This window comes from Giraffa tippelskirchi, chromosome 4 (assembly GCF_054371585.1).
Source record: "Giraffa tippelskirchi isolate mGirTip1 chromosome 4, T2T-mGirTip1v1.2.pri, whole genome shotgun sequence".
NCBI lineage: Eukaryota > Metazoa > Chordata > Mammalia > Artiodactyla > Giraffidae > Giraffa > Giraffa tippelskirchi.
Genome location: NC_137278.1, coordinates 82,200,937 through 82,220,228, shown reverse-complemented (window position 1 = coordinate 82,220,228; position 19,292 = coordinate 82,200,937). Strand labels below are relative to the sequence as shown.

At 37.4% G+C, this 19,292-nt stretch overlaps 2 protein-coding genes across 19 annotated transcripts in view; one reads left to right on the top strand and one right to left on the bottom strand.

Moving 5' to 3' along the window:
- The first annotated feature begins 9 nt into the window (after positions 1-9).
- On the top strand, positions 10-18,673 carry NDUFAF7 (NADH:ubiquinone oxidoreductase complex assembly factor 7). 4 transcript variants are annotated; one of them, XR_014083670.1, is made up of 11 exons: positions 10-124; positions 405-568; positions 2,101-2,181; positions 3,121-3,231; positions 6,534-6,747; positions 8,055-8,113; positions 8,822-8,932; positions 11,828-11,971; positions 12,811-12,984; positions 13,639-13,807; positions 18,524-18,673. XR_014083670.1 is itself a non-coding variant. In XM_081596218.1 (10 exons), exons 1-10 carry the CDS (start codon positions 73-75, stop codon positions 13,729-13,731), a joined length of 1,326 nt encoding a protein of 441 aa, XP_081452344.1. In that variant the 5' UTR covers positions 10-72; the 3' UTR covers positions 13,732-13,878. The 4 variants fall into 4 exon arrangements, 1 of the variants encoding a protein (XP_081452344.1); XR_014083669.1 differs by having other exon boundaries at positions 13,516-13,807; XR_014083671.1 differs by lacking the exon at positions 12,811-12,984 and having other exon boundaries at positions 13,516-13,807.
- Positions 13,393-19,292, bottom strand: part of PRKD3 (protein kinase D3) — an 87,607-nt gene continuing 81,707 nt past the window's right edge. For 6 of the 15 annotated variants that reach the window (XM_081596200.1, XM_081596206.1, XM_081596205.1 and 3 more), the window contains exons 19-20: positions 18,592-18,785; positions 15,919-18,043 (exon numbers count right to left, since the gene is read on the bottom strand). In XM_081596200.1, the coding sequence (XP_081452326.1) occupies positions 18,612-18,785 (174 nt within the window). In that variant the 3' untranslated portion in view covers positions 15,919-18,043; positions 18,592-18,611. Of the gene's footprint in view, positions 13,774-15,918; positions 18,044-18,371; positions 18,786-19,292 lie in introns of those variants that run through there. The other 9 variants (XR_014083654.1, XR_014083656.1, XR_014083655.1 and 6 more) reach the window with 2 other exon arrangements.

The window sequence follows — 19,292 nt, the reverse complement described above, 5'->3', positions numbered from 1 at the left end:
GTGGCCCTCACAGGAAACAGGCGCAATCCTCATTTCCGGGCGGCGCTTTACTGCAGGCAGGCAAAGATAGGCATGAATTTCTTGGTGACAGCCGGCGCTAGGCGGCTGTGCGCAATGCGCGCAGGTAAGAGATTGCGGTGCTCAAACCCCTGTTGCCTTGGAAACCGCCCGGGGCGCCTTTCTCAGTTGAGAGGACTCGGGCGCTCTGGGCTGCAGACTGGAGTTCAGCCTTAGACATGGAATGGCTGTGTGGTCTTGGGCCGATTGCGGCCCGAGTCCGCTTTCCTGGCTTTGGCCAAGTGAAAGGTTGACGAAGCCGCCTTGAAATCACTCAGGCTGCTGTGTCAACATTGAGATTTCAAATGAGTTCCGTTTAATGTGTTTTTTGTTGTTTTTTTTTTCAGTCCTTCCTTGTCTTTGGAGAGGAAAGTATTTCAGCTCTGGGAATGAGCCTGCAGAAAACAACTCTGTGACCCCCATGCTGAGGCATCTTATATACAAAATAAAGTCTACTGGTCCCATAACTGTGGCCGAGTACATGAAGGAGGTCTTGACGAACCCAGCCAAGGTATGGGTCGGGGCACCAGGGGACCAGGCCCACTTGAGCAGCGCTGTCAGGTGTGAACCAGGAGGATGTGCGTAGAGGAGCTCGAGAGCCCTCAGCCCTGGCAGGGGCCTTCCAGGGCAAGAGTCAGGCTTGAAGACCTTTAGTTCGGTTCAGTCGCTCAGTCGTGTCCGACTCTTGGCGACCTCATGGACTGCAGCACGCCAGGTTTCCCTGTCCATCATCAACTCCTGGAGCTTGTTCAAACTCTTGCCATCGAGTTGGTGATGCCATCCAACCATCTCATCCTCTGTCATCCCCTTCTCCTCCTGCCTTCAGTCTTTCCCAGCATCAGGGTCTTTTCCAACGAGTCAGTTCTTTGCATCAGCTGACCAAAGTATCGAAGACCTTGGGACAGATAAATAAATCTGTCAGTTGGTCAGGGCTGGGTCAAGTCAGCTGCAGTGGTATTAAAGACAGGACATGTTCTAAAGATGTTAAGGAGACAATGTAACCATTTGGATTTATGAGTGGGAGGAAGGATGACTTCCCTACCTGGGTTTATGGTAGTTGTTGGAGTTATTTTTCAGGAAGAAGAGAAACAGGAGGAGGAAGAGGTATGACAGAGTTGAGTTCACAGCTTGAATTTGAAGTGTTTGTGGGACTCAGGTGGCATGTCCAGTAGGCAACAGGAAATATGAATTTGGTGCTTGGAAAGCTGTGTTGCAGAGGCATCAGCAGGCATTGGAAGCATATTCCATTGAGAATGGGAGGTCTGGACCTTTATGTTATAGCATTAGGCATTGTCACAGCTTTCTGACTTTCATTTCCTTTCTGCTGTACAAAACCACTTGTTGAAAGCCTGTGGTTCTTTTGTTTTACAGTGTTTCACTTTTTGTTGGGTTGAATTATGAGATCTGTGGAATCCCAGGGTTTGTTTGGCCTTTTGCTTTTGGATGTAGTTGAACGACTCACGGCCCAGAGGTTTAGTAAAAGAAGGGATCCTTTAATGCCTGTATGCAGGGCTACAGTGTACCAAAAGTTCAGATAAGGAGAAACTTTAAAACACATTTACCTGGGTTAGAGTTGAGATCTGCTCTTCATTTATCCATTTGTTGAGGCGCCAACTATGCCGCACACTGTTTCAGCCTCTGGAAATACTGCAGTGGACAGTGGAGCACCCCTCTTATGTTCTGGTGAGAAAATGAACCATAAACAAGGAAGCAAATAATTGCACAAGATCATTGTGGATTCTTTTAACTAATTCTGAGGATGAAAAAGACAAAACCCAGATTGATAGGGATTGAAAGCAAATAGTGTGGTAGAAATAGGGGTTGTGGAAGTTCCTTAGTTATGTTTTTCTACCAGTTCTGCAAAATGACTGTTACTTTGTAAAATCTAGGTAAGGACACTTTATTTTGCTTATTTAGAAGAGAGAACTTTCTTATGAAATACTTGTTTTTCTCATTGTGTACATTATATAAGATTTTGGAGGGGTGTTTTAAAAAGCTTATTTGAAAATTAATTTGTTTTCTCCATTTTTTCTTCTTATATAGGGCTATTACATGAACCGTGACATGCTAGGAGAAGAAGGAGATTTCATTACTTCACCTGAAATAAGTCAGATGTTTGGGGAGGTAATATTCAATGTAAACTATAGAAGAAACTAATTATTATGAACATTTCAGAGAAAATCAAGTAGTATTATTCTACAGTAGTGTTTTATAAGCTTTGTTTTCTGTGATTCATGAAGTTTTAATTTTTTAGTGGTTTATATACTGAAAGAATAGAGAATAATAGAGGTATATAGAGGACATTTAAAAGGTTTATATTTCATGTAGAAAAGGAAATTAGAGATATGAGGAACAAAAGGAAAGAGAAAGAAAAGATATAGAAGGTGAGGCATTGGAAAAGAGGAGAACCAGATGAAAAATGAGAATGGAAGGATGGAGAGAGACAACAGGTGAGGTGTAAAAGGCGATTGGGAGTACCCAAGAAGGAAGAGAGAAAAGATTTTAAAAAACACTGAGGAATCAGTGGAATCAGGATGTGCGCTAAAGCCCCTATTTCTTATTTAGCTGTATTTATAGTAGAAGTCTCCCTTTAAGAAACTTTGAATTCTTTTCAGGAATTCTAGTTCATTTATTTCCTTATATAATCTTTGATCAATTTAGAAATAGGAAACAGTACACAAAAGGAAGAAGAATCTAGGCATTAAAAAATATTAACTATCACTTAAAGCCATGTAATTATTGAAATTACATGAATATGAAGAAATCACATTTCATATGTCTGTTCGCTTTCAAATACTAGTACCTTTCAGTGTGTGTCAAGAGACCTTTTATAATGGAGGCTGCCTTTTAACTAGGTGTTTTCTTCTGAGACTAAGCATCATAAGTTGTATGTGTTATACTGTGAAGTTCCAATGTGTGTGTACATATATGAACTTGTTGAGTAATATGTATAGTTGTTTGCAAACATTTTGCTTTCTGGTATAAAGTCTGTTTACATAGTTTTATATCCTGGTATCCTTTTATGCTTTATAATGCTCGAATGTAGTTCTTTCCTTGTCACAGCTCCTAGGGATATGGTTCATCAGTGAATGGATAGCCGCTGGAAAAAATGCAGCTTTCCAACTGGTGGAATTAGGCCCAGGCAAGGGAACCCTCTTGGGAGATATTTTGAGGGTGAGTAATAAAGTCTCATGTACCTGAATCTTGTTATCTTTTTTTTAAATTTAGTTTTATTTATTTTTAATGTGGTGAGTATTCACTGCTGCATGGGCTTTCTCTAGTTATGGCAAATGGGGGCTACTCTCTAGTTGTGGTGCAAGGCCTTCTCATTGCAGTGGCTTCTCTTGTTGCAGGGCACAGGCTCTAGGGTACATGGGCTTCAGGATGTTGTGGAGCGCAGGCTCTAGAGTACAGGCTGAGTAGTTGTGACTCAGGGGCTAAGTTGCCCCACGGCATGTGGAATCTTCCTGGACCAGGGGTTGAACCTGCATCCCCTTCATTGGCAGGTGGATTCTTAACTGTTGGACCACCAAGAAAGTCCAGAACCTTGTTACTTTTAACTGAGTTTGAAAACTTTGTTGATTTCCATGGCTTTCAGCCTTACTTCCTTCTCTCATATTCCTCAGCTAAAATATAATGTCAAAGTGACATAATGAATCATTACTTATTATTGTCTGTTTGTAATCTTAAAAAGTAGGGGTTTGGGGAGAATGTGAGTTAAAAAGTATAAGACATTTAGAAGACATTATGGAAGCAATGTATTCATCTTTTGAGTAGGGAGTTTTTAAAATTGATGTAAAAAAGCAGAAGCCACAAAGAAAAAGATTAATAATTTCCATTACATTAAAATTAAGAATTTTTTTGATCTTTAAAAAAACTAGGACCTATTTGTTCTTCAAAGATACCATAAAGTGACAGGACAAAGCACAAAGTGGGAGGAGTTATGTGCAACACATACAACTAACAAAGAACTGACAGAATACATAAAAAACTCCTTTAAATACATAAGAAAGTGACAGAGAACACAACAGAAAAGTCAAGCCAAACATGTAAACAGACCTGTCATAGAAGAGGAGATCCATATGATCAACCAATACAAAAAGATGCTCAGACTCATTGGTAGTCAGAGAAATGAAATGAAAGTTAAAATCACAGTGAGAAACCATTCTACTCAAAATTAGAAAGACTTGGTGATGATGAGGAGCAAGGGACTCTCACATACTGCTTATAAGTATAATTTGGTGTAACTCCTGCGACTAGCTACTGGACATTATCTGTTAACATCAAAGTTACTTATATTGTGTGACCCAAAATAAATTGTGAGTTTATTTTGCATTCAGTGTAAAAAAGAAAATTCAATGTAAAAAAGAGAAAAACAAAACATTCAATTTCAAGAAATTGAAATTTCGTGATGTTATGTAATTTCTGCTTGAAATTAGGAATTGAAGTATTTTTTTTTTAAATTTACAATTGTCTGATGAAGAAGAATCATTGTATTATATGGCTCGGGGCGGGGGAAAGACCTACTTAACTTATGTTTTCAGGGCTCAATTTTGTATCTTTTTAAATTGACAAAGTCATTTGAATATAAAATAATACAATTCTCAAACAATAGTTTGTCTCAAGCACCTTAAAAATTAAGTCCACAGGTTTTTTTCTTGAATTTTTTTTATTGAAGTATAGTTGATTTACAGTGTTTCAGGTTATAGCAAAGTGATTATATATATTTATTTTCAGGTTATTTCCAATTATAGGTTATTATAAGATACTAAATATAGTGCCTTGTTGTTCATGTGTTTTATGGTCCTTGTTGGTCCTTGTTGTTCATCTCTTCTATATATGTGGTAATGTGTATGTGTTAATACCAAATACTTAATCCTTGCCTCCCTATAATTCAACTGTTCTGTTTGTTTTTTGGAAAGAAAATGCTTAACTTTATTAATTCCCCTGCCTATGCATCTTCAGTAGCTACCCCCTTACCAATACAAGATGTTCACAACCATTTGCCATACCTTAAACTCTTGTGTTCCAAACTGTATGCACCAAACTATACCTGCAGGTCTTAAACATGTCTTGAGGATGCTTCCCTATTTCAAGTTCTAAGAACTCTGAAACAGCCAAAGAATATAAAGATAATAGCCAAAGGCATAATTACAGATGTTTTATTTTTGATCAAATTTCTGAAGGATTTTTCTCTTCAGTTCAGTTCAGTTGCTGAGTCGTGTCTGACTCTTTGCGACCCCATGACCCACAGCACACCAGGCCTCCCTGTCCATCACCAACTCCCAGAGTCTACCCAAACCCATGTTCATTGAGTCGGTGATGCCATCCAACCATCTCATCCTCTGTCATCCCCTTCTCCTCCTGCCCCTAATCCTTCCCAGCATCAGGGTCTTTTCAAATGAGTCAGCTCTTCGCATCAGGTGGCCAAACTATTGGAGTTTCAGCTTCAACATCAGCCTTTCCAATGAACACCCAGGACTGATCTCCGTTAGGATGGACTGGTTGGATCTCCTTGCAGTCCAAGGGACTCTCAACAGTCTTCTCCAACACCACAGTTCAAAAGCATCAATTCTTCGGCACTCAGCTTTCTTTATAGTCCAACTCTCACATTTTTCTCTTAGGAAGAAGTTTTCCATATGTAGTTTCATCTCAAAACTGAATTTGAAAAAGTTGTCTTGTCCTTATCAGTCTGTACCTGCATATACAGATCTCAAAAGTAGGATGCATATCACCAGTGAATATTAAATTCAAGTGAAAAAAAATTGATGTACTTATGCAGTTAGCATTGAATATTTTGCATTAATGTATATTAATAAAAAATTAGTATATTTGTTTTTTTCTTATGTTTACAATGGCAAAAAATAAAAAGTATGTGTAGCTGAGGAAAAATTGAAATGGAAAGAATCTCAAAGTTAAACTGTGAAGTTATTAGTGCCGTTCAAATCCTATTTCTTGTGGATACAGTCTGATCATCTCAGGTGAGATTGTTTTGTAGACAGGGCAGCTTTTTAAAATCAAGCCTAACTCTCTGTCCATGAACATGCTATGTGGCACCAGGTGTGATATGCAATTTCCAGGTCTTAAAAGTAATAAATCTCCATTTTTTCAAAGTTAAATCAAGACCATATAAATTTTATTTCATTGGTCTTTTTTTAGACTCCCTAATCTGAATCATTGTTTTCATTGGATGCTAAAGCTTTTATTTTCATTTGTTAGTCATAATTCTAATTTTTATCAGTAGGAAAGCAAATGGTACTGTAGACTGTTCATTTTTTATATAGACTGTGTTTACTAACTGCAATAGGTTTTGGTTCTTAAAGACTGCTGGAGAGTGACCTGTGTGAAGAAGAAATTTCTCTGAAACCAGTTATTACTTCTACTGTGATAGTGACAAATTATTGAAACAAATGGCTAGAAAACTTAAAATCTATTCAACACTCTGTATTTTGCCAATTTCTTCTTTTTATATTTAGGTATTTAGTCAGCTTGGATCTTTGCTGAAAAACTGTGACATTTCACTACATCTGGTAGAGGTGAGCCAGAAATTAAGTGAGATTCAAGCCTTAACGTTGACTGAGGAGAAGGTCCCATTAGAGCGAAATGCTGAATCCCCAGTATATATGAAAGGTGTCACTAAATCTGGAATTCCAGTTTCCTGGTACCGAGATCTGCAAGATGTTCCAAAAGGTAATTATTTTACATTGATTAATGAAAGAATTTTGATCACAGCCCCTCACAGTGATATGTGAGCACAACCTTCTTTTGCAATATAGTAGATTGAGTTAGTGCTGCCAGTTCCCTTACTTATAGAGATTAACATTTTTTTCTAGAGAAGATCATTGTGTTAGAAAATAAAATCACCTAACATTGAGGAGCAGTGAATTTCATGTAGTGTTGCAAAAACCAGACAAAACCAAAATAGGGATCTCTGTTGTATGTTTCAGTTTTTCCCTACCCCTAAAATAGTAGGACCACAGCCTTGTCTAATTCAATGAAACTAAGCCATGCTGTGTGGGGCCACCCAAGACGGACGGGTCATGGTGGAGAGGTCTGACAGAATGTGGTCCACTGGAGAAGGGAATGGCGAACCACTTCAGTATTCTTGCCTTGAGAACCCCATGAACAGTATGAAAAGGCAAAATGATAGGACACTGAAAGACAGGGAGGCCTGGCATGTTGCGGTTCATGGGGTCGCAAAGAGTTGGACACGACTGAGCGACTGAACTGATCTGAAGATAGTACTGATGATGAAGCAGCCCAAGGCAGTGGGGCTGAAGGAAGCAATGTTAGGAGATGAGTTTACTTTGTTAAAAATTATTTCTTTATTTGGCCACACTGGGTCTTAGTTGTGGCTCGTGGGAACTTCCGTCTTCATTGCGGCATGTGGAATCTGTTATTAATAGTTGCAGCATGTGGGATCTAGTTCCCTAACCAGGGATTGACCCAGGCACCCTGCATTGGGAGCATGGAGTCTTAGCCACTGGACCACCAGGAAGTCCCGTAGATGAGTTTAATATTCTGGTCTTTGGATCATCCTTACTTGTAAAGGGTGGTGGAGAAATCCCTGTGTTCCTCAAGAATATTATATTGATGAGCCCCAGATCAAACCTAAAGTGGTAGCCTGACCCTGGCCAAGGTGCCACAGCCATTCCTGGCCTTCACCATCTCATTTGATTTTAGGAAATTCAAATCCTCTTCTAGCTAACAGATTTGAGTTCTGGTTTATTTCATTCCTAGTGATGAATTAAAGATTAAACTGATAATTGGGATCTTCTGCATGGAAAATGAGAATAGTAATAGTTGCTCCTGTATAAGTTCTGCACAGTAGGTTTCCTGTGAAGAGGCGGAGGATTCTTTGAAAGTGGTAATTACACAAGCATCACAAGTTCCAATATTGAAGAACTATGCATTTTCTTTTTGCTAATGTCCAAAAGAACCAATTTATTGCCTTGAAAATGCTGAAGTGTTAATCTTTCTTTTCTGTTTTTAAATAGAGTACAGCTTTTATCTTGCACATGAATTTTTCGACGTTCTTCCTGTGCACAAGTTTCAGGTACTGATGGGAAAGAAGTCACATTTATAATTGAATAACAAAGGACTTTTTGTTGTAAGAATAAACATTTATGGTGTTTAATTGTTACTCATTGAAGCTAGCTATATTTGGAAGTTTGATGAATATAAATAATTGAAAAGCAAAAGTGAAATATTAAGGATTCGTAATTCTCTTAGGATAATTATTAAGAATTCTTAATTCTTCTGGGATAAAGATGTATGGGAATATAATATGGTAAGTGACTGTAGTACAATGAAGGATTATGTTTTTAGGAAATACATTTAAATTCTAAAAATTAAAATTTTTCTTCATTCTTTCTGTGAGGAGATTTAAGATTTGGTAGCAGTGCATGTGTACTGGTAACTTCTAGGGCTAAGAGTATATATTAATATTATTATGTAGTAATTTGTTGGCAAAGCTTCTCATTAGTCCTCCTAAGTCTGTTTTCCGTTTGGGGGGCACTTGCCATGTTGCTTACTTTTTCCTCCATTTCTTATCTAAACAACATTAATAGTTTGCATCTGTCAGTCTACTCATATTATTCAAAGGAAATGAAGTAATGCCTTTAAATAATTTCAAGTGGTAAAGTGTTCTGTAAATGTTACTTATCTAGCTTATATATGATAAGAGGAGAAGACTTGTTATTTTGATAAAGGCAGTTTTGAGAACAGACTTGCAGAAATTTGTTTTTTTGTTATTTGTGTTTAGAAAACACCACACGGATGGCGAGAAGTACTTGTTGATATTGATCCACAGGTTTCTGATAAACTGAGATTTGTTTTGGCGCCATGTGCCACTCCAGCAGAAGCATTCATACAAGTAGGAATAACTTTTTTTTTCCTTAGTTTATTGCCAACCCAATCTTCAGTCTTATTTTCTGAGTTCCTATTTTAGTGTTCCTTGTTACATGAAAAGAGCTTTTTATTGATAGTGGAAATGCACAGGATCTGTCAGAATGGGTTCAAGTCATTTCTTGGCTGTGTGAGCTTCATGTAATAAGAATTTAAGTGCTTACTCAGCAAATTCCTGATCCGTTTCCTGCAGTTCTCTACCAAATGGTGACAACATTGTCTACTTGACAGGAAGTTATGTGTCTGTGAAAACAATGTTGTACAGTGTATAGTAAAGTAACAATATTTATTAAATACTTTGTATTACTCTTTTTCTCATTCAATTCTCAAAACTATCCTTCAGTTCAGTTCAGTCGCTCAGTCGTGTCCAACTCTTTGCGACCCCATGAATCACAGCATGCCAGGCCTCCCTGTCCATCACCATCTCCCAGAGTTTACCCAAACCCATGTCCATCGAGTCGGTGATGCCATCCAGCCATCTCATCCTCTGTCATCCCCTTCTCCTCCTGCCCCCAATCCTTCCCAGCATCAGGGTCTTTTCCAATGAGTCAACTCTTTGCATGAGGTGGCCAAAGGATTGGAGTTTCAGCTTCAACATCAGTCCTTCCAATGAACACCCAGGACTGATTTCCTTTAGGATGGACTGGTTGGATCTCCTTGCAGTCCAAGGGACTCTTAAGAGTCTTCTCCAACACCACAGTTCAAAAGCATCAATTCTTCTGTGCTCACCTTTCATTATGACTCTCTTTGGGCTACTGTTGGAGCATGCATTTTTTCTCAAATCTAAATTTGGGTGAAAGAGAGAAAAAAGGCATGCTTCAACAGTATGGCACATGATTCTAGTCTGATTTTAGTCTGCCAAATGGTGGATGTACTGCTGCATTCTGTTGTCCTCAAGGAATAATCTCAAGAGGCTGTGGATCTTAGGTTTAGGTTTAATGATTCAAAAATCCTTTACTTCTCAGGCATGTTTGGGCTTTAGATTGCCTGTTTTATCCCACCCCCCCACCCCCCCCTTTTTTGGGCTGAGGAAAAAAACATTTCTACTTTCTAGACCATAACTAAGGATTTCTGCTTCAGAAGTTATTGATTTTACAAGCTTTTAAACATAAACCTATGAATTAAGTTTTCTTTGCAAAGCAGAAGTTTAAAATATCAGCCTAAGTGCTTGTGAACATTTCTGTTTTTTCATATTCTGGCTACCTGATTTTACCTGAGTGAGAATCAAATTCATACAGCTTCCAGAAGCTAGCCCTCTGAGAGTTGTTTTTACTTCTTCACTTGAACAGTGTACACTTAGGAGAGAGGGAGTGAAGACTTTTCCCTCTCATTTGGATGGAGCAGGTGGGAATGGAAATCTGTTGTCCCGAAGAGCAAGCAGTGTGGGATGTAAAGAATGCCAGCATGGAACGCTGAGGCCTGACTGTCAGCTTATGCTTGAAGTGACTGGTCCCGTGGTTTATGTAGTCACACCACAGAATTTATCAAATAGCACTGGGGGCTTAGTTGGTAAAGCCAACTAAGTTGGGATTCCCTGGTGGATCAGTTGGTAAACAATCTGCCTGCAATGCAGGAGACCTGGGTTTGATGCCTGGGTGGGAAAGATCCCCTGGAGAAGGGAATGGCAACCCACTCCAGTATTCTTGCCTGGAGAATTCCAGGGACGGAGGAGCCTGGAGGCCTACAGTCCATGGGGTCGCAGAGTCCGACATGACTAAGTGACTAACACACATTAGGGGCTTAGTGGTTTATTATTTCATTTAACCCTCACAGTAAGCCTGGAATATGTACTGAGGAACTAGACTGTGAAAGGTGAAGTAACTTGTCTCTAGTAAGCAGTGGATGAGCTGAGACTCAAGGGCTGAGTCTGCCTGACTCTATACCTCTTAGACCTGTGCTATTATAGGCAGAGACTTCAAGGCAAGTCAGTATCTCACTTTTAATAGGTGTCTGCTGTTTAGACATTAAGTCATGTCTATTTGCGACCCCATGAACTGCAGCACGCCAGGCTTCCCTGTCCTTTACCTTCTCCCAGGGTTTGCTCAGATTTATGTCTGTTGAGTTGGTGATGCCATCTAACCATCTCATCTTCTGCCACCTCAGGGTCTTTTCTAATAGGTGTTAAGAGGGAGCAAAAGTTAATGTATATTTGCATAATGAAGAAAAAATTTTGTTCAGTAACAGGAATGAGTGAAATTTAATATATACTAATCCAGTTGGCAAGTATTATTATTTACTGTTCATATACTTTCTAAGCTAATATGTACTTCTCGAAGACCCTTAATAGTTGAACATCTTGGGAAATGAGGGCTTCAGGTACATTGACACTGGTTTATAAGCTGGTATTAACTAGATTTAGGGTATATCAGTGGGGTACCTTTTGCCCCCAAAGAAGGCAGATATACTTAATAGGCTCTGTTTTGTTATATTGGATTTATTTCATTTGTTCTACCAGCACAAGTTTTTAGTGTCTCTTATGTGCCAGACACTGTTCCAGGCAGACAAAAATCCCTTTCCCATGGTTTCAGCCCAGTGGAATATATTTATATGAATTATGATATAGAAGTAAAATCACCATAAATAAATGATAATATACTTAGCCAGCTGGAGGGTTGGGAGGGCTTATGGCTTTTTATAAAAGGCATCAAAATAAAATGTGTTTGTAAACTGAGTGGATGGCATCAGAGAACCAAGGAGTTCTATATAATAAAAAGGGTTTCATGTGAAAAGTTGAGTGTAGACAACATATTCATATTGAGAAGGAATTTGTTTTTATTATAACTGAGAAATGCTCATTGTAGGAAAACCCTAAGGAAACAAGTTTTTTGAATGATGTATTTTGATTCAACTATTCCCTTACTAGAATGATGAAACAAGGGATCATGTGGAAGTGTGTCCTGAGGCTGGTGTTGTTATTCAGGAACTTTCTCAACGCATTTCACTAACTGGAGGTGCTGCCCTGATCGCTGATTATGGTCATGACGGGACTAAGACAGACACCTTCAGAGTATGTATAATTCAGTCACATGATTTATCAGAATTTAACTGGTACAGTTTATTTAGTTGTCATATGTTAGGGTTGAAGTTCATTGAAGATATTTATCTTATTTTGGTTTCTACAGTGTCTATCTTTGCTGCATGACATTATTTTATAATTAATCTATGTTGTTATAATTACCCTTAACCCAGTATTTTACTGTCCACATTTCCTTTGAACAGGGTCTAGATTGTCTACATTATTCCTTAAGTTGCAGAACCTAGGTTTGCGTAGATTCTAGTAAACATCTGAATAATTCAAGTGGAAAGACTTTCTTAAAAGTTCTTAAAAATTTCTCCTCCCTTCAGTTAAAAAAAAAAAGTTTAACTTTATTATTAATTTTTTTTTAAAGAAAAACCTGGGGAGTTTTTTTTAAAACACTGTTTCTCTAGATTTACCTCCAGGATTCTGATTTGCTAGGTCTGGGAAGAGTCCAATAACGTGTTTTCAGGTGATTATGATGCAGATAGCTGATGGATACACTTTGTAAAACACCGTCTAGGTTCTGTTAACCTGAGTTCATCTGGAGAATTACCTCTTCATCACCATGGACATTAATGAAAATTTTCAACAGATGTCAAAGGCAGCATGTTCAGGCTACAACATAGCACTTCATAGTGGGTTTTCCACATAGTATCTCGTTTGAAGAAAGGGTGCTATGTTGTAAGAGTTTGTAAACCCCTGAGGTAGGCCATATATTCCTTTTTAACAGTTGTTATGTAAAGTGGACTACATGATAGCATTTCTTTAATCTTGATAATGATAACCATAAAAGTACAAAAACTCATCATTTAAAAATTACGTTCAAGGGGTTTTGTGGCCACAGGCTTCATGATGTCCTAATTGCCCCGGGAACAGCAGACCTAACAGCTGACGTGGACTTCAGTTACTTGCGTAGAATGTCCCAGGGGAAAGTAGCTTCCCTGGGTCCAATAGAACAGCAAACTTTTTTAAGAAATATGGGCATTGACGTCCGGCTGAAGGTAATGATTTATCTTATTTCACTATTATTAACTAGTTTAATTTCATAGTATTTCAGTACCTATTGTCAATAGTGAGTTCACTTGGTACTTGGTGCTCTATGGTCAGATCTGTGGTGCTGTGGTCTTTTCAGAAGTGTAGGGTTCAGTATAACCAGACCACTTGAGGGTAGAGCAGATTGGTAAGTTTCACGCATCTCTGTATGAGGTAGATTGAAGACTTCCAAATAATGTTAATGTTTGTTAAGAAAACTTAACTGCCTGTATGGGTATGAATTTTAGAACTGTCTTAAAGACATCTTAACCCTTCAGTGTAGATCAAACCACCTGGGAATGTCTGTTAAACATACAAATCCATAGGTTTGGGTCACAGCAACCTATGTCTTTAATAAAAAGGCCATGATTCTGAGGTAGAGGCTCAAAATCACATTTTTAAGCACTGTTTTATTGAATAGCTAATAGTCATTGTATTACTACATATACCTAGGAATTGTTTCTTCTGGTTATTTTTACTAAGACATTTTTTCTTTCCAGCTTCTTTTAGATAAAACAGATGAGCCATCATTGAGGCAGCAGTTACTTCAGGGATATAATATGTTAATGAATCCTATGAAGATGGGAGAAAGATTTAACTTTCTTGCCTTGGTACCTCATCAGAGACTTCATGGTAGAAATCATCAGACGAATGCACGTCAGTCAAAACCCTCTCCATCAACTGTAGCTGGGTTTGGTGAACTTGCTTGGCGGTGATATTTCAGTTTGGACTTTTCACCCCCATGTTGGCCTAATAAACTAGAATAAAGGGAACGCATTTTATATATCACAGGTAAAATAAATATTAAAATATTTTATCTCTTCATAGCCAATAAAAATAAACCATACAGTACCACTGGAAGTTGATCTTTTAAGATTGTATTGGATTCTTGGTACAAATGTGTGTTCTCAATTTAATGAAACAAATTATTGACTTTCCTCTAATTAATAAAGCTGGTTGTTATAGTTTTATTTTAAAGTGTAAACATGAATACTGATTGGTTTAAGAACAACTGGAAACAGCTACCATTCACAGGGGGTTGATTAAATAGAACTGGTTGCTCCGTGGCATATGGAAATCTTCTGGACCAGGAACCAAACCCATGTCCCCTGCATTGGCGGGCAGATTCTTATCCACTGTGCCACCGGGGAAGTCCGAAAGTGAAAGAAAAGTGGGAGTTGTTCAGTTGTGTCTGACTTTGTGATCCCATGGACTATATCCCTCCAGGCTTCTGTCCATGGAATTCTCCAGGCAGGAGTACTGTAGTGGGTTTGCTTGTTCCCTTCTCCAGGGAATCTTCCCAGGTCTCCTGCATTGCAGGCAGATTCTTGACTGTCTGTGCCACCAGGGAAGCCCAGGGAAGTCCAAGTATGATGTTAAATGGCCTTTATTGAGATAAGTTCCTTCTGTATCAGCTTTGTTGAGTTTTATCATGAATGACTGTTGAATATTGTTAACTTTTTTCTGTCAAGATGACCATGTGATTTTAATCCTTTTATTAACATTGATCACACTGAATGATTTGCAAATAATGAACTATCCTTATGTCCTTGGAATACATCCCACTTGATCATGGTATATTGTTGGATTCAGTTTGCTACTTTATGCAGATTTTTGTGTCTTTATTCAGAGATACTGGCCTGTAATTTTCTTTTGTAGTCTTTATCTGGTTTTGGTACAAGGGAAATGGTGGCCTTGTAGAATCAATCTAGGAGTGTTCCCTTCTCAGTTACTGAAATAGTTTGAGGATAGGTATTAGCTTTTCTTTGTACATTTAGAATTCCTCTGTGAAGCCTGGAGTTTTGGTTTGCTGGGTTTTTTATTAATTACAAACTCAATTTCACCACCAATGATTGGTCTGTTCAGATTGTCTTGATTCAGTCTTGGTGGGGTAAGTTTCTAAAAATTTGTGCATTTCTTCTTGTCTGATTTGTTGGCATATAACTATTCATAGTATTCTCTTTTTTTTGGTATCTCTAATATTATTTCTCCTCTTTCATTTATTCTATTTGGGTCTTCTCAATGAGCCTGGCTAAAGACATATCAATTTTATCTTTTCAGAAAACAAGTGCTTGGTTCATTGATGTTTTCTGGACTTTATATTTCCTCTCTTATTTCCTTCCATATGCTAAGTTTGGGGTTTGTTCTTTTTCTAATTCCTTTAGATGGTAGATTAGGTTGTTTACTTGAAATTTTTTTTTCTTGAGGTAGGCCTTTTATTTGCTATGAACTCCCAATAATCACTATGAAATTTGCCAGTCTGGTTTGAGGGGTGAGAAGAGACTTTCTTTTTTAATTTGTCCTCCTTTTTGGTATTTGAATTTTTTACAATATGCTTCTGTGAATTTTATCATTAAAAACAAAATTATATTAAAAAATTTTTTAAATCACAGTAAAACCAATCAACCTGACATGTACTTAAAATATGAATGAGAGTAAATGCAGACTACTTAGGAGGAATAATTTTCTAAAATTAGTTAATTCTCTGATTTTCAGATAACTGTCAGGATTTATTTCTGTAAGTTCCCATTCTTTTGGTTCACAGAACTTTTTAATAATACCAGACATGGACTTTCTGAAGAATTATATTAATAGCCACACATATTTGAGAGGTTAAAAGAAAAGAATGTTAACTTATGTCTTCAATTTATAGCTTAACTGTATTGGAAGTTCACTGGCAGAGTGTTGAATGAAAATGACCCTAGTTGGCCCTTTCCAATTATTTAACAGTTTTCATGATTAAGGGGAAAGAGTTAGCCAGTGCTTCTTAAAACCTAGAAAAAAGTAAATTACTTAAGTCTTTTGGCAGTTGCAATATAGTTGAATATTTGATGATAGTTTCTGAAAAACTTTTAATTATTCCAAACTTTCAAGAAATGAGACCTCGAGGTAATTACCTCAAATTTTGTATGAGATTGTAATAATGAGTTGTTTTTTATTTTAGTCAGATAAAAAAAATCTGTGTTCTTAAATATAGCATTAGTTTCATTTACAAATACTATTTCCAAAACAGTTCTCTTACCAAAGCCTGGGAAAATAACGCAACCAAATACATTTTTCTTTGGATACCTCTACTAGCTCAGGTTTTCACATGGAAAAAGTACAGTGATATGTAAATACATTTTATTATCAAACTTCTTTGAGGATATTTACAAAAAGTGAGATAATTAAAAATGTACTAAACAGTGTCATTATAGACTTTGTATACATTATCAAATGTTTCTAACAATTATTTCTTATACAAACATGATGACTTCAAGACAAAAAGGTTATGCAGGTTATACAGTAACTGGAGAAAATTACTCAATTCCAAATTATCTGACAGTGCCTTTACAGTTTTTTCTAAGAAAACTTTTCAATAACAAAAACAAAGAGTGCAATTAATTTTATGGCTTGTAAAGTTTTATTATGTAAGTATAGCAAACAGCATTCCAGTTAATTTTCATCTTACGCAGTAAAACCACAATAGGGTGCCTAGTGACTCAGAAATTACTTCATTTGAGCACACTGATTGTATAAAAAGACTTAGAGAAATTAGGGGAAGTTACCTCCTATCACAGGGAAAATACATTTCCCAAAGGTTTTGCATAATTAATTTGCTTTTAGTTTTTTAAATTCCCATATGAGGGTGAAATTCCTGTATGAGAATGAAATACTGAGAGACACTATGGAATGTCTTCTGGGAATATCTAATGGTAGGCAGTAGAGCAGAATGGTTAGGAGTAAGGACGACTCTGGAGACACACTGCCTGGATTCAAACCCACATCCTAACTGTGTGACCTTAGGCAGCTAGTTAATCTTCCTGTGCCTCACTTTCCTTATCTGTGAGACAAAGTTTGTAATGACTTATCCATGTCTACTGTGAGGGAAAAACATGTAAAGAGCTCAGAAGAGAGGAGCACTGGTGTTGGCTTCCATTCTCTCAAGGGTATTTTTAGCCCTACACAAAGGAGTAGCTTCAGGGATCTCTAAAAGGCCCTCTCCTTCTGTTCACAAGAACATTCTTTTCTTTTGCTATCTCAAATTCCATGGGCAATGATCAAGTTAACACTTTTATAACTTTTAGCTTATAAATATCTGATCTTCACAACAACACTGAGGAAGACAGAGCTAAGAATTATCATCTTTATTTTATAGATTGAGGAGCTCAAAGCTCAGCCAGGTTGTCACCTGCCGAGGTCAACATAGTTTAAGAGCGGAGCCAGATTTTTGGGCTTCACATCTTTTGTTCTTTTTGGAGGGGAAAAAAACATTTACAGTGATTATTTAGGAATCAAGAAACACAAAGCCCCTAGATTTTTTATAAGTGGATAGTCCTAGATCTTTAATTTTTTTGGGGGGAAACTATCAGTAGCTTTTAAAAGCTATGAAAAAGTCTAACCTCTTAAATATGATGTTAGGGTACAAAAACTGTCTTTAGCTGGCTGCTGGAGCTGCAGTGTTTTTAAAAATACTTATTTCATTCTTTCATTTGCTCAGCTGATAATACAGCCCTACTCTTTATAAACTGTTTCATGCTCCACCCCACCCACTCCCCTAAACTGCCTAAAATAATTGATTTAAAAACATTCCAGATATCTGTAAAGCCTTCCAATAAGCTAAGGGAGAAAAAAAGAATATTGTTTGTTATTCTTTCCTGTAGCATTAACTGAGCCTGCATTGTCCCTACTTTTGGTGTGTATTTAATTTTCTTCCTCAAATTATACAGTCCCATGTAAATAAAAATTGTGTGATTGGAGTTCATATCTGTACCCATTAAATGTTGGGATCTAATTGTGGCATCACAACAGCATCAATGGGAATGTGAATAGTTAGCAGCAGAGTTGAACTATAGGAAGACGTATGTAACAACTCACCACTTAGACCAGCAGTTCCTACTCCTGGTTTTGTGTATCAGTTGTCCCAAATAATCTTAGGGGCTGTTGCAACATACAAACAAAAGCTGACAATTTTTCATGTTCTAAAGAGCATATTCAGAATTTCAACCCCAAAGAAGTTAGAGCGATATTATTGTTTTGACGTATGACCTAAAAGAGAAGGGTAAACAAGTTCAGCACTCCCTTTCTAGGCATCTAGGAAAAACCCCTCAGTGCCTCTGTGGGCAGTTAAACAAATGTTTAAAGTCTATAGGAAATGGCTTGTTGGAGCCTCTCAATTATCTCATAAATGCAAATCTGTTTAGTAATAAACTGTGTAACTCTTATAAGATTTGATCAAGCTACCCAATAACTGGACTCTAGCTTGCATTTTTTCTCCTTTTTAAAAAAAATAATGTAAGAACAGGAAAGGGAAGATAAATTAAGTGCCACTATTGTACTAAAATGAACGATTAGGAAAAAATACAAAAACCAGTTATTGCTTATGTTGTAAAAGTTTATGAAAAGCTTCGTCATGGATTCCATTATGTGTTTTTATGACTCAGTTTCCCCTCTTGTACCTACTCAGTATGAACTACAGTATCGGTGTCACTGATTCCTTATATTTTCCATATCTTTGCATCCTTTCAGATGACAGCATACAAAGAACAACAGTTATGCAGCAAAATACCAGTCCATAACATGAAATGTTTCCTTACTGAAGTTAGCTCATTGATAACTAAGGATCTTCTTCCATGTCATCTGGATTGGGAGCCATAATGAAGTGCTTTGGGTATACAAGGTTGTGTGTGTATGCATGTATTTCCCAGCGAGCATCGTCACTTTCGTGTGTAATGTAACGTTCACCAATGCGAGTTTCAAATTCTCTAAGGTCAAGCCAAGTCTGATAGTCCTAGGAAAAGAAAATGAAGATTATGAACTGTAAAAGAAACAAAATACTGTTAACTTGGTTTTTTTGCTTAGCACCCTAGTTATGTAATTGACAACCCCTACCCCCTGCTGCTGCTAAGTTGCTTCAGTCCTGTCCGATTCTGTGCAACCCCACAGACGGCACCCCACCAGGCTCCCCTGTCCCTGGGATTCTCCAGGCAAGAATACTGCAGTTGCCATTTCAAATACTAGCTATACAATAAGTTCCATTTGTAATACTTTAGGTTAGCAATGTTAAAGATACTTTTTCAGATTTAGTGTCTCTCATGAAGGAAGTAACTCTTCTAAAATTAAAAAAAAAAAATACTGCCTCAGCCCCCTGAGGTGGTTAATAATAACTATTAATCTGATTACACCTTACTCCTCAAAACAGGGAAAACGTGCTTAGAATCTGTTGTCAGGATAATTTAATAGTTTCTGAGATTAATTATGATTTCATTTGTTCTAAAGTTACTTATACCCCTCATTC